General features: G+C 31.3%; 2 protein-coding genes and 1 long non-coding RNA gene across 4 annotated transcripts; all 3 read right to left on the bottom strand.

Annotated features, from left to right (window-relative positions):
* Window positions 1-3,770: 3,770 nt before the first annotated feature.
* Window positions 3,771-6,181, bottom strand: LOC105138862 (pentatricopeptide repeat-containing protein At2g33760-like). Its single transcript, XM_011045073.1, has one exon. The coding sequence runs from the start codon at window positions 6,097-6,099 to the stop codon at window positions 4,342-4,344; it is 1,758 nt and encodes a 585-aa protein (XP_011043375.1). The 5' UTR covers window positions 6,100-6,181; the 3' UTR covers window positions 3,771-4,341.
* A 2,965-nt stretch (window positions 6,182-9,146) lies between these two features.
* Window positions 9,147-9,700, bottom strand: LOC105138861 (uncharacterized). Its single transcript, XR_844878.1, has 2 exons — window positions 9,451-9,700; window positions 9,147-9,371 (listed from the first exon to the last, which is right to left on the bottom strand). It is a non-coding gene; the product is annotated as an uncharacterized LOC105138861 (long non-coding RNA).
* A 22-nt stretch (window positions 9,701-9,722) lies between these two features.
* Window positions 9,723-12,776, bottom strand: LOC105138860 (probable 2-carboxy-D-arabinitol-1-phosphatase). Of its 2 annotated transcripts, XR_844877.1 has the most exons (8): window positions 12,475-12,776; window positions 11,451-11,602; window positions 11,237-11,356; window positions 11,055-11,154; window positions 10,641-10,780; window positions 10,478-10,557; window positions 9,991-10,221; window positions 9,723-9,955 (listed from the first exon to the last, which is right to left on the bottom strand). XR_844877.1 is itself a non-coding variant. In XM_011045072.1 (7 exons), the coding sequence occupies exons 1-7, from the start codon at window positions 12,614-12,616 to the stop codon at window positions 10,095-10,097; spliced, it is 861 nt and encodes a 286-aa protein (XP_011043374.1). In that variant the 5' UTR covers window positions 12,617-12,776; the 3' UTR covers window positions 9,763-10,094. The 2 variants fall into 2 exon arrangements, 1 of the variants encoding a protein (XP_011043374.1); XM_011045072.1 differs by having other exon boundaries at window positions 9,763-10,221.
* Between the last annotated feature and the right edge of the window lie 1,210 nt (window positions 12,777-13,986).

Genomic DNA, 13,986 nt, shown 5'->3' with positions numbered 1-13,986 from the left:
TGTGACACCTTCATCTTTTGATTTTTAGAGAATTTTTAGTATGAAAATGATAAGATTTAATATTCATCTCTGTATAAAATTTATATTTAGGGATTTTAATTTTGTAACAAAATTAATTTTATATAAATTGTAATTATAGAAGTAAATTTAAATTGAGAGTAGGAAGAGAGATTTCACATGCTGTTGTAACTAAGGATTTTAAACATTTAGATGACATAAATAGGTTTATTATTTATTTTCAAAATTATATAAAAATGTTTTAACTTTTTTAAAAAATAAAATATACATCAAATCAAGTTTTAAAATCCTAATTATGATTAAAAAACTGAGGAGAGGTTTTATATTTTAATATGTTATGTTGTTTTATATTTAATTTATAAAACATATAATGAAAGAAAAAAATTTCTCAAAAGGATTAATACCCAAAATGAATTCCAGTGATAAGATTAACATCCAATAACGGTCAGTAGAATTAATTTCAGTGAAGGAATTAATTACCGACAAGAAACAGTGAAATAAATTCCGGTGATGGAATTGATGCCCAATAAAAAACAGTTCAGTTTGCCGATTCCACTTGCCTGCTTGCCCTTTCTGTTTTTTAATGATTTGAACTTGGAGAGAGCTGTCAAGATCCTCATTATGCACGTGGCTCTGTCTTCTCCTTCCGGAAAGGGGAGCTGCCCGCGTCCACTCCGTCACGAGTTCATGTGAATTTAACAGCAACATATTCGCAACAAACTCAATAATACACATGTTTTCCGTTAAACAATGGGTCTACCGTGAAACGGTACAAGTTTGAGTTGTTAAGCATGTAAGTATTTTTTTTATATTTTAATTAATTTTATAAATCCTAAAATTAATAATTATATAATTCTCTAATAAATCCAAAAATAATTGAACTCGTGACAGAACATGCAAGTGTTCCCGAAGAAGATTGAACTATAACTTACGTGTCAATGCGTACTTTTGGGCAGCAGTAGATTCTAGGAAACTGCAGCAACTTGCTGTCAGAAGATAAGGCGGCCACCCCTCATCTTTATCGTCTTTACGAGACATCTGTGACATGCTCGCGTCATCGCTGATAGTGTCTTTTTTGTGATATTGTTGAGTTCATCACGCTCAGATTTTTCTGATGGCGTCATGACAAGAATTTAAATCATAGTTTCTATGCCTATAGATTCTCTTTTTTATTTCTTTTTTTCCCCCTCAGCTTTCCTATTTCGTGTTTCTGATAACAATAAATTTGAATTTTGTGTTTTTTTATTCACTATATCTATAAAATATGTTATTTCACAAAAAATAATAATTTAAGTAGTGTTTTTTTGGCTAATTTCGTTTTTAAAATGCTATTTCTTTTGAAAAATAAAATCAATAAAAATAGGGTGCATAATACTGTCCCGCAGAAATGCTGGGAATTGCTAGGCAAATCTTTTCAAAAAAATTTGTACTGAAATGTCCTACGTAATTGAAAATTTTGTTTACATGAATGTTGCGTGAATTAATTTTAGATGCTTAAATAAAATGTAAATAAGCATGAAAGGTTTTAAAAAATTAAAATTAATAATATTGCAATATACATGTATAGATATATATATGTGTTTGTGTATAATGTTTGTCATAAAAAGATAGAATTGTGTATGATATTTCATTAATTATAAAATTTATGAATGAAACATGAGACATTTTCATCTCTTAATTTATAGGGAATTTTTAGGCATGAAAATAATGAGATTTAAATTTTATTTTTACATGAAAGTTATATTTAAGGATGCTAACTTTTCAACTAGATTGATATTACATAAATTAAAGTTATAAAACTTTAAATATAGAATAAAACAAGTAAACACATCTAAACTAAGAGCAGGAAGACAAGTTCCACATGTTATTATAATTAATGATATTAGACATCTAGATAGCATAACTAGATCTAGTATTAACCATCAAAATTATAAATGTAGCTTTTCAAAAAAATAAATTATGCACGGAACCAAATTCTAAAACTTTAATTATGATTAAAACATTGAGTAGAGTTTATAGTTGATTATGACAAATCATATATAATGAATTAGTTTTCAACCTATATTTGGAATTAATCTTAATTTAAAATTCTGGATTTTTTTAAAATAAAAAAAATAAAAAAAATAAAAAAAATAGTTATATATACGAGATTATGCAGGATTTTCTTTATCAGTAGAATCAAGAAAATATGAAAATGAATGAAAATTTTAATTTGAAATGAACTAACCAAAAGATGATAATTTTAATTGAATAAGTCAAACTTATTGTTGTTGGTTAATTTAAATTATTAGATAAATGCTTGGAAATAACAATTTATTTGGTAAAATATATAAAAAGAAAATATGATATGTTTGTCAATATAAGAGAGACTTGTAGAACCATGCTACAACAAAGAGGCACTCAAAAATATTAACTGCACATAGGAGTTCCACACCTTAATGTTTTGTTTTTGTAATATAGTTGTTATGATATTTTAGGTATGTTATGTTATTTTATATTTAAATTGTAAAATATATAATGAAAGAAAATAATTTCTCAATGAATGGATTAACACCCAAAATTAATTCCGGTAATGAGACTAATGTACAATAAAAAAACAATAGAAGTGATTTCAATGAAGGAATTAATACCTAATAAGAAACAGAGAAATAAATTCCTATGATGAAATTAATGCCAGATAAAAAACAGTAAAATGAGTTCAATTTGCCCTTTCTGTTCTTTAATGATTTGAACATGGAGAGAGCTGTCAAGATTCTCATTATGTACTGGCTTTGTTCTCTCCTTTGAGAAAAGAGAGCTGCCCTCGTCCGCTTCGTGAAGAGTGAATTTAACAGCAAAATATGCACAAGAAACTCAATAATGCACATGTCTTCCTTCATAAAATGGGTCTGCTGTGAAATGGTACAAGTTTGAGATGCTAAGCATGTATATATATTTTTTATTAATATAAATATTCAAACCAGTTTATATATATATATATATTAATTAATTTTATAAATTATAATATTAATAGTTATATAAATTTTTAATTTTTTTTTTAAAATTCAAATTAATAATCATTAAAAATAATAATTTAAAATCTAATCAATTCACCTAAGTATTCTTGTTTGCAAAGAAGATTGAATTATAACTTGTGTGTACGTATGTAATTTTATGTGATATATTAAAAGTATTTGTTTTTGTGTTTTAAAAATATTTAATTTTTTTTATTTATTCTAAATTAATAATTTTTTAACATTTTCGTATTATTTTAATATACTAATATTAAAAATAATTTTTTAAAAATAAAAAATATTATTTTAATATATTTTAAAATAAAATATATTTTAAAAAATAATTCTAATGACAACACCCATGAATCTGCCAGTCTGCCACCCATCATCTTTATCGTCTTTATGAGACATCTGTGACATACTCGCGTAATCGTTGATATCTTTTTTCAGTATTGTTGAATTCATCACGCTAACATTATTTTGATAGTGACATGATAAGAATTAGAATCATGGTTTCTAAGCCTATAGATTCTCTTTTTTATTTCTTTTTCCTCGCTCATCTTTTCTACCTTATTTTGTGCATCACAATTTAATTGAAATTTAGAGTTCCAAAATTACAAAAAATTTGAATTTTATGTTTTTCATTCACGACATATGTATAAAATATGTTATTTTATATATTTTTTAAAAATAATGTTATTTGGCCTAAATTTTTTTAAAGTGCTATTTAAAAAAAAAAAAAACCCGATAAGAATAGGCTGCAAAATACTGTCCCGCGGAAATGCTGGAAATTGCCAGGCAAATCTTTCCATATGCACGGAACTGAATTAACAAAACCTTTAAAAAAAAATAATAAAAAATGCACGATTGATGGTTGGTCTTCTTATTCCCTTCTCTTTTTACTCCTGCCTTTGCTGTTGATGGAGTGCCTTAGACCACCAATCACACGATGAACAGCACAGTTTTCTGCTGGCCGGGTGGCTTTTCCGGGTGGCTTATTACTTATCGAGGAACACCGAGGAATAAGTACCTTCTCATGGGATGATCCAAAAAGGAATTGGCTAATGACCACATTTCAGGAAATAGGTCCGCTACTGCGAATTTGGTGATGATTCCTTCATCCTCCATGTCTAACTGAATAGGATCCTGACTGAGAATGAACAATCGATGCCCTTCATATTTGTTTCTGCTTTTCCCAATCACAATATGATGAGACTCCTGTTGACCAACTGAATCTTGATGTGTCTCCAAGTCCCTTTTGAAAGGTACATCAAGGCATCGCAAAATGATATTTATTTCATATTTGATTAAAAGATGCCAAAGGGAGCCTTCACCAGTAATCCAGACAAGAACATGAGCCGAACTTGAAGTGATGGAAGCGAAGCTTATCACGGACAATAATCTCTCTACTGGAGATAGCTGAAATAAATTTAATGGCCGAATGACAATCTTCACACATTCGAAGGTTCTTCACTATCCTGATAGGAGTTCCATGGCTCGTTTTCAATAACCCAAATGCTATTGCAAGCTTCTCACTATGGTATCTAAGCGCATGTTCTCTCTCCTCCTCTTCCAATTCATGCATCACTGAATCAGATACTGGCACGTAACCCGCTTCTCTACACTTCCACATCAACTCATCTAGAAAATGATAAATCGCGTTTGTCTCAGAGTGAGACTTGTCCCCCATGCTAAACAAGTAAGTTTTTTGATCCACTTCAATTGTACTATAGCCAACTTGTTTCTTCAGGCATTTTCGAATCATATTGTTTCTGACTTTTTCCACCTGGTCCATTCTACCTGCCAAAGCATATATATTTGAGAGTATCACGTAATGAGCTGGATTTTCTGGCTCGGCAGCTAAGAGATGCTCAGCAACTTGTGCTCCAAGGTCAAAATTCTTATGCATCTTGCAAGCTCCAAGCATCGCCGTCAAAATAGCAGGTGCTGGGTTTTCAGGAATTTCTTCTTTGATAAAATTGTATGCTTCATCGAGAAGTCCAGCACGACCAAGCATATCCACCAAGCAAACATGATGCTCCACCCCAGGAACCAAGTGATACTCTTCTCTTATGCTTACAAACAACCGGCGCCCTTCATTCACTAACCCTGCATGAGCACATGCTGACAAAACAGCAACAAATGTAATACTATTAGGAAATAATCCATTTCTTCTCATTTCATGAAACAATTCAACTGCTTGGCTACCATAACCATTTGTTCCATACCCAGAAATCATTGCCGTCCAAGCCACTACATTCCTTTCCTTCATCGAATCAAAAACCTCTCGCGCTTTACTCACATTCCCACACCTTATATACATATTAATCAACGAAGTACCAAGCACCACATTCAAATCTAAGCCATTACCAACAATATACTTATGCACCCAACACCCTAAATTAAATGCACCCAAGTGAGCACAAGCGGATAAAACACTCACAAATGTGGCCGAATCCGGTTCAACACCCGTTTCCTTCATTCGATCAAACAACCCAATTGCCTCTTTAGCAAACCCGTTTTGCTCATACCCAGAAATCATTGAATTCCATGCCACAATACTTCTCTCACGTATTTTATCAAACACTTTCCTCGCATTAATCAAATCACCACACTTCCCATAAAGAGCCACCAAAGCAGCTTGAACATACACGTCCAATCCAAACCCGTGAACCAAAACATGCCCATGTACAACCCTACCATGTTTCAGAGCCGATAAATCAGCACAAGATTTAATCACACTCGTAAACGTATAGTTTGAAGGTGAAACATTACAAAGGAGCATGCGGCTATAGAAGTAAAGGGAGTAAATTGAGAAGTTGTGGGATTTGGAGGTGGATTTGATAAGGGAAGTGAAGAGGAAAGAATCTGGATTTGGGACAGCGAGAAAGATTTGGCGCGTGTAGCTAATGGAGCCAGCAGCGCAAGCTAAATTGAGAAGCTTAGTAAGAAGAGATCGGCTGCGACCATAGCCAGAGACTACAATGTGGGCATGGACTTGGTGGAGAAGATAGAGACGTGGTCCAGCTTGAAGAAGGAAATTGTAGGCCGGAGAATGTGGGAGTTTATGGGGTTGTTTGGTCTCCATGAAAGTGTGCCATGAATCTGCTGCCGTCCTGTTTTTATGCTATTTTGGCGGGTGAGGAAACGTTCTTTTAAACCCGTTTATACAAATGTGGAAGGGCATCCTCGAAACTGCCATTAAACAATCTTTTTTTTTCTTTTAAAAACTTTCATGATTTTTTAATTAAAAAATTATATCTAATTTTAATCCATCCCCAAACCTGCCATTAAACAATCTTTTTTTTTTCTTTTAAAAACTTTCATGATTTTTTAATTAAAAAATTATATCTAATTTTAAGAGCTTTTATTTATGTTTTCATCTAAATTATACTTTTTTTTTAAAAAAAATACCAGCATCATTGTATAGAAAATTTAACATTTACTTAAGTAATGCAACTAAAAATATGTAATTAAGAAATTTAATTTGTTTAAAAATAATTTGGATGCAGAACTGATATTATTTTAATAGTATACGATATATTTGAGGTTTATGCAATTTTAAATCATATATATGGGTTAGAGATTTTTAGTATAATAAGAGTATAGTAGTGTTTTTTTTTTTTGCTACGATTATCAAACAAATTTTTTATAAAAAGCAGTAAATTTCTAATATGATATTAAATGAATATTATTTTCTTAAAAAAATTAAAAGGGAGATGGATTCATTTTTTATTTCCTCACATAAATAATGCTTTGATTTTTTTTTAAATTGTATCATTTAATATTAAGTTTATTAAAAATTATTTTTTATAATTTATTTTATATAAAATTATCTTAATTTCATGATTTTAATAATAATTCAATTAAATTAACTCAATTTTATTTTTTTAATTGAGTTGATTTAGAATTAAATTCTATAATTTATTTTAAAATAATTCAAATTACAAGTTAATCAATTAACAATAACTAGCTTAAATTTTTTTATTATCATTTTTCTAATTAATTTTTTAAGAATTTGAACATCGTGATTTTTTTTATAAGTTTTATTGTTGTATTTTTTTAATTGAATTTTTAAAATTTTATTATTTAATTAAATTAAAATTAAAATTTATATTTTATAAGATTATCTGAATGTAAAGTTTAGCAACTTAACATGAAAAACGTATGATATAATATACTATCTTCCGCAATATTAAAAAAGTAGAAGAAGTTATAAAAAAAAAAAGTAGAAGAAGTTATCTTCGAATTTTGTTACTTTTACAACTTTTCATCTCTCTCGCCCCTGACAAACACAGCATTTTACATTAAATGCGTGGAGCTAAACACGTGCTTGGCGATGCGTGCTTGCTACAGCAACCTAGGTGCTACACGTCAGCACCACCTACACAAAAACACCACCCTATACCTACATCCTACATGTCATCATTACCTAAATAACACTTCACTCTTATATTTCCATATATTATATTTTGCATTTTAATAAGAAATAATTGAGAATGGTTAATCACCATTCCGGCATTCCCCTCAGCCCCTCCTTATATATCACTGTTCACCGGAACAACTTTTTTTTTTTCATCTTTGTTTACTCGAATTTTATAATTTATTTTATTAAATTATTTTAATATTATCATTCAAGTTATAAGATTAACCTGATAAATTTATTTTTTTTAATTTAATTTTTATTTATATACTTATTATTATAAATTATATTTTATAATTTATTTTTTATAAAATTATTTCAGTTTCATAATTAAGATCATTGACTTAACTTAATAAAGATAACTTAAGTCATTTTATTAATTATTTATTTAATTTTATTTTTTAACATTGAATTGATTAGAAATTGAATTTTATAATTTATTTTAATTTATTTTCTATAAGATTATCATGGTATAATAATCTGTGCTACAAGTTTGACATATTGACTCGAGTTGATATGAATTATTTTTTTTATTTTTTAATTAATTTTTTTAAAATTTATTATTTAATATTATTTTAAATAAAAATTAAGATTTATAATTTAATTTGATTTATTTTTTATTAAGTTATTCTAATTTTATAATTTGAATTATGAATTTAAGAAGTTATTCTAATTAATCCAAATGAATTCAGTAAATCATATTTTATTATTTTTAAATAAATATTATTTTAATTTGTTTTAAATTATATCATATTTTTTATAATTTATATTTTTTTTAAATTCATAAAATAGACAAAGTTACATTAAATTAACACCACACGGTAAAACTTGATCTGATAAGCCCGCAGTGGGGGAGAGAAATCTAGAAGTAAACCGAAGTAAAACTGAGGAATCATTGTACTTGCGACCACCATTTGTCACTCCTGAATGACAAGAGATCTCACAACAACGGCAGAAATTTGAATCATAACCATAGACGACTTTTCTTTTCCTTCAAAGGCCCACCACCGTTCCACATCCCAGCCTCCACTCTTGACCTTCTTGCATGAACACCACCATGACCACCATCATCTCCGATGAGATCACATTTGCAGTCAAATGGGTATTCCAAAAGTACCTTCAGCCGCGCAACATCCATAAATTTTTCCCTATCTATAAAGATTTGATGTGTGTGTATAAATTTCCAATAATCCTAGTAAAAATTAAAATATAATTTATGAAACGAGAAAGATTTCAACAGGGAACCTGAAAAGGAAAAAGAAAGACAGAAAGATGATGAAAATATTAAGAGGCCCATAATAAATAAAAATGCAGGCTGGGGGGTTCGAAACCACGCGTACTTATGTACAGAAGATCTTAAGTCTTCCCCCTTAACCTCTCGGGCAAACCTGCTGTTTGTCAAGTTTCACGAATTTGATATTATATTATGAGACATGAATGATATATTCTCTCCCCGCAGCCATGATGCCCACAACTTTTTTATTTTCTCCTTCAAGATTCTTTGGATGACAGAAGTAGCACCGGAGTCCGAGACCTCGGTCACCTCACTGCCTCCCTAACCACACTTGCGTTGTTCAGTTAACTAATGTGGTATTTATACCTTCTTTTACACTGTATTTTGCACCAAATTATAGACCTGAAAACGATAATTTCCTGTTCTTGAGGGTATTTTAATTTTTGTGGGCAACCAGATACTTGAGAACAGAAGACTACAAATCAGAAAAAAGAAGAAAAGCAGCAGCTTGGAGGCACTCACACCTTCTCCTGCGCAACATTCCTTCTGTCATTTCAATAATATTGATGGCAAAAACCAAATATATGATGTCCATTTCTAGTAACCTTTTTTCTTTCACATAGAATAAAATGGTCACGCATCTCCCTTCTCGTTTGCCATAAATTCCTTGTATCACTGTTCAACAAAGGCAGCCAAAAGAGTTCTGCAGTGATATGTAATTTCTATAAGAATACACTCAGCTCTCACTGCCTCACCCTTTTTTTTAAATCAAGAAATGATACTGGAAGTGTTGACCAAGAAAATGTACGGTTGACACCAAGCAGTTCATCGACTCCCCGACAAGTTATTAGCTCTTTGCCAAAACAAAGCTTCAACACATCTCTGCTTTTCAGGTTCCTTAGCCTGCCACTTTATCAGTTCCAAGTATACAATTTTTTGTGATTGTTAATGAATTCACAAAGTTGGGACTCAAACTCGAGTCCTTAACCCTCTTGCTTTGTAAGAATCCATTCTTCAACGAGAACAATGATAGCTGAGAAAGGAACATTGGAAGAGAGAATAGTGAGAAAATGAATATTCTGGAAAGGGCTTTACAGGAATACTATTCCACAGTAATGCAGGTTTTCTCATAATGAATTCAGATAAAAGCTTTAACATGGACAAGCGACCATAGCGTGGGCTAAGAATATGCATCCGTTACACCTTTTCAACTTCTAAACTACAATCCTTATCTCCTCATGGTAACCAAACAAAGATGAAGCTGGTATGATTCATAAGTTGCATCACTTACTCTGCCCATTATCATTCATAAGTTGCATCACTTACTCTGCCCATTATCATTCCATGAGCACTGTATCACTGTTTCTGGTGTGCGTTTCCTTTCAGCAGAATTTTCTTCCTCGCCAAAAAGTGAAGTCTTGAAGTTTCAGTAAAGATAGGTATGATCATTATACATGTGAGCTGTCATGTTCAAAGATTGAAGCATTGCTTCTCCTTTTTTGTTGAAAGCGAATACAGATACGCCACCATTATTTACATCAATTGAACGGAACCTGAACCAACAAATAATGCACTTACAAGCTGAAAGTAAGCAGCAAAAAGTGTTACTGTTGTATAAAACTGATACGCAAGCATGGTGGCAATCAGGCTTCAACAAAATGTCTAAATAAGGCCACATTAAACTTAATACCGAAAAACAGCCCAAGGCTCAAAGATGTTCTAGGTATTTGAGAACTAGCTGTTGATATCCCAGAAGGATCATTATGCCTTAAACTGGGTTACTGAAATTATTTCAAGTCCAGCACATACCTTTCTGGACTTAGCCCCAAAGCTGTACAGATCAATGCCCTCAATATTGACTTATGCGTGATGACCAAAAAGCTTTCTCCCTGAAGAAAATATTTTCAAGTCAGTAGACTTAACATTCCAAGAAAACTAATAAGGTATACCCATCAGAAGCAAGGTTACTCACAGACGAAAACAATATTTCCTTCCAAGCTTCTCTAGCTGTCCCCCATAGCTTTCGCACAGGGTAGATGCCATTGACAGTAAAATTAGCAGGATCTTCTCTCCATGTTGTGTACTCCTTTGGATATTTCTCCCTGGCATCCACTGCCTCCAAATTCAGAACGTGATTTTAGTCTTATAAAAATGAACAGAAAAATGCATGTTCAGTGTTGTTCTCCACATAGATAGTAGAGATTAGTTTTATAATTTTATTCATTAAAGTTGACTGCTCATTCTTCAAATTTGACTGAGTTATGACTTATGAACACCACAACTTGGTGATGGGGTGAGAAAGAACATGACGAGTAAACATGAGAATTGTACGAAGAAATTCTCAAGCTTTAGCAGTAGCTGAGCAAATAAAACAAAAGGAACAGACCATTTTTCATGCCTTCAAGGTAAAATAGATGGGCCTCCTTCAATGAATCGAGAAAAACCAGTGGCTCTTCCCTCCCTTGCCATATGACTTCGGCAGTGGACTGCATTGAATGCCAAGTTTGTAATTTGATAGAGAGAAAAACTGAAAGTTAGGATACCAGTCATGGCAATCATTGATCAAACCTTGGCACGAGATATTGGACTTGAAAAGCACCGATCAAAGTAAATATTTCCCAAGGCTTTCCTACACCTCTCCGCTTGCCTCACTCCAGTTTCTGATAAGACAGATAAGTTTGAGCTTCCCTAGGTACCCATAACGTAATCAGGTTAGCAGCTTACAGAGAATGGTCAAAAGAAGAAATTTTTATCCACAAATTGCAAGAGAGAAGCTAAAAACCTGAATTCTACTCTCTTTGTTCCAAGAGCTAAGACCATGCCTTACAATAGTAACCTTCTTTGGAGATGATAATAACTTCTGAGTAAGTGATGTTGATGCTCTATCAAAATCATATGCACCGCCAGTCAAATAAGAGTCATTTACAATCTTCTCTGTCATAAATCCATAACAAAAGTCAGCTTCAATTGCGAACAAGCTTCACCTAGCACTTCACAAGATTGATTGAGCAAGCCTTAGGATTGCGGCAGATGTGAGGGGAAGGGGGTGTTATGCATTAATGCCTTGTGCACATATAGGTTGGCATGATGTTATGTATACCAAGATTATGTGATGCTATTGTCATTCACACAAAATATGCTAAAAGGGGTTTCTTTTCTCAATGGCTTCATTAATTTCATTACATAGAAAAACTGCAACCTATTGAACTCCTATCACTGTTGAGATTTTCCCCAGGAAATACTTATTACCATCTCTCAGATTGGTACAGTTCATAAAATTTCTTTCTTCATTTCTCCAAATAGGCAATTGCAACCAGAACACTGAGTACCCTACAAACTGGCTTGGTACCTCTCTGTCACTACAAGGCACGAGTTGGTGAAATCCTAGTGTGATGGCCTTAGGACACCAACATTTTCTGGGCCTCAATGCTTATTTGTTCTGGGGTTGTTGTGTTACTTGTGTAAAGAAGAAAGTCATATGAAGATTTTCAAGAAACTCGAAAGGCTTTCAATAGTTATATCTGCAAGACTAAAACGAGAGCAAGCACCCTATTCTGAGAGTACATAAAATGATCAACTGAGGAAAAATTACATCCTTTAACAGGTCAAACAGGCCACAGAGCTAACCATTTTGCAAAACCAAATTCTCATAATTAATCCCAGACCACTCAAAAGTAAAGCATGCAAACAACTTTGTTGAACATATAGCTTGAACACTGGATTCTTTACAATTTTGTGTATTGGATTTATAATGGAAACTTAATCCATTGCTTACAGAATGGAGAAGTACAAAAGCAAGAACTTACCGGTGGTTAAAGGAATGTCCGGACTAGAATTTGAGCATTGAATTTTGAGTCTGGCAGAATGCTTAGCAGGTCTTTTGGAATCACAAGTGAAGGAAGAGCTTGAAGAAAGAGGAGCTCTGAAGGTGAGAGCACCACAAATCATCTTGCAGTAAGATGTGTCCGAAAACCAAGTGTGTCTTAATGGTTCTTCTTCGTTTTTTTATGTCCCATTTGGCTCTCTACCATATCAGTTGGTGGTTTAGATGCATTGACGAGGAAATACAGACTGGGGACTATAGTGAATGTTGATCAGATAAATTTGCTTGACCCCTTTTCTTTCCAGGGTAAACTTTATGTTCGTCCCTATAAATTCATCAATGTTTCAATTATACTGTTATAGTTTAAGAATTATCACTGTTACCATTCTAGTTTCTAAAAGGTTCTGATGTTACCCCTTAGTGATTTCTCTCTCTCTCTCTCTCTTCTCCATCTGTTTCTGCATTTCCTCTCCTCTCTCTCTCTTTTCAATTTTCATCCCTCCATCCGTCTATTCTAACCTGATACTTGTGGTAGAGGATTAGGAAAGGGATAATGAAGGGAACACGTGGCACGCATGACCGTATATGAACGCTATACAGCCTTATCAATATTATAGAGGAAAAGTCTAAAATACCCACAAAAGTATAGGTACTGAAAAAACCAACCATTTAACAATCGAAACCTTCCACAGCTAAATGATTATTATTATTATTAACATAATACTATATAAAAGAGATGGTAATTAATAGTGATTCATCTCACATAACGTTATTTATTTATTTGAATATTATATATATATATATATATATATATATGATTTCTATAGAGTTATTGTAATTTCATAATCTAAATCATAAATTTAACATATTAATCTAAGTTAATTTTAATTTTTTATTAATTATTTTATTAATTTTATTTTTTAACATTTAATTAATTGCATTATAATTTATTTTATGTGGGATTATCATAGTTTTATCACCATGATTCTAAATTTGAAAGGTTAATCTAAGTTGACTTGGATAAATCTAATATGTTATCTTCTTAATATTTATATATATAAAAAAATATTGTCTTAATTTTTTTAATTAAATTATTTTTTTACTAGTCATCTGAATTGTCTTTCTCTATTAAGTTAATTATATTAAATTAGCTTATCCCTCACGATGTTTATTTTTTCTACTAAAAAAGATATTTTCTCTATATGGATTTTTTTTTTATATTTTAAAAACTTTAATTTAATTGATGGTATAACAAACACAAATAATCTAATAATCTAGTTACTTAGATGACTGAGTTATAATTGATTCATTGTTCATATGAATATTGAATCAACTCTCAAGCTTTTTTATTTATTTTATTTTTAATTTTATTCTGAACTTTATTCTCATCTTTTATTTTATTTAATTTTTTTATAATCTAATTTTATAAGATAAAATTTTATATTATAGTAAAAAGATAAAATTAAAAGAGAGAGAACCACAATTTAAAACATTT

The sequence above is a fragment of the Populus euphratica genome, unplaced genomic scaffold (assembly GCF_000495115.2).
Source record: "Populus euphratica unplaced genomic scaffold, PopEup_1.0 scaffold84.1, whole genome shotgun sequence".
Lineage (NCBI taxonomy): Eukaryota > Viridiplantae > Streptophyta > Magnoliopsida > Malpighiales > Salicaceae > Populus > Populus euphratica.
This window is presented reverse-complemented; position numbering and strand designations above follow the sequence as displayed.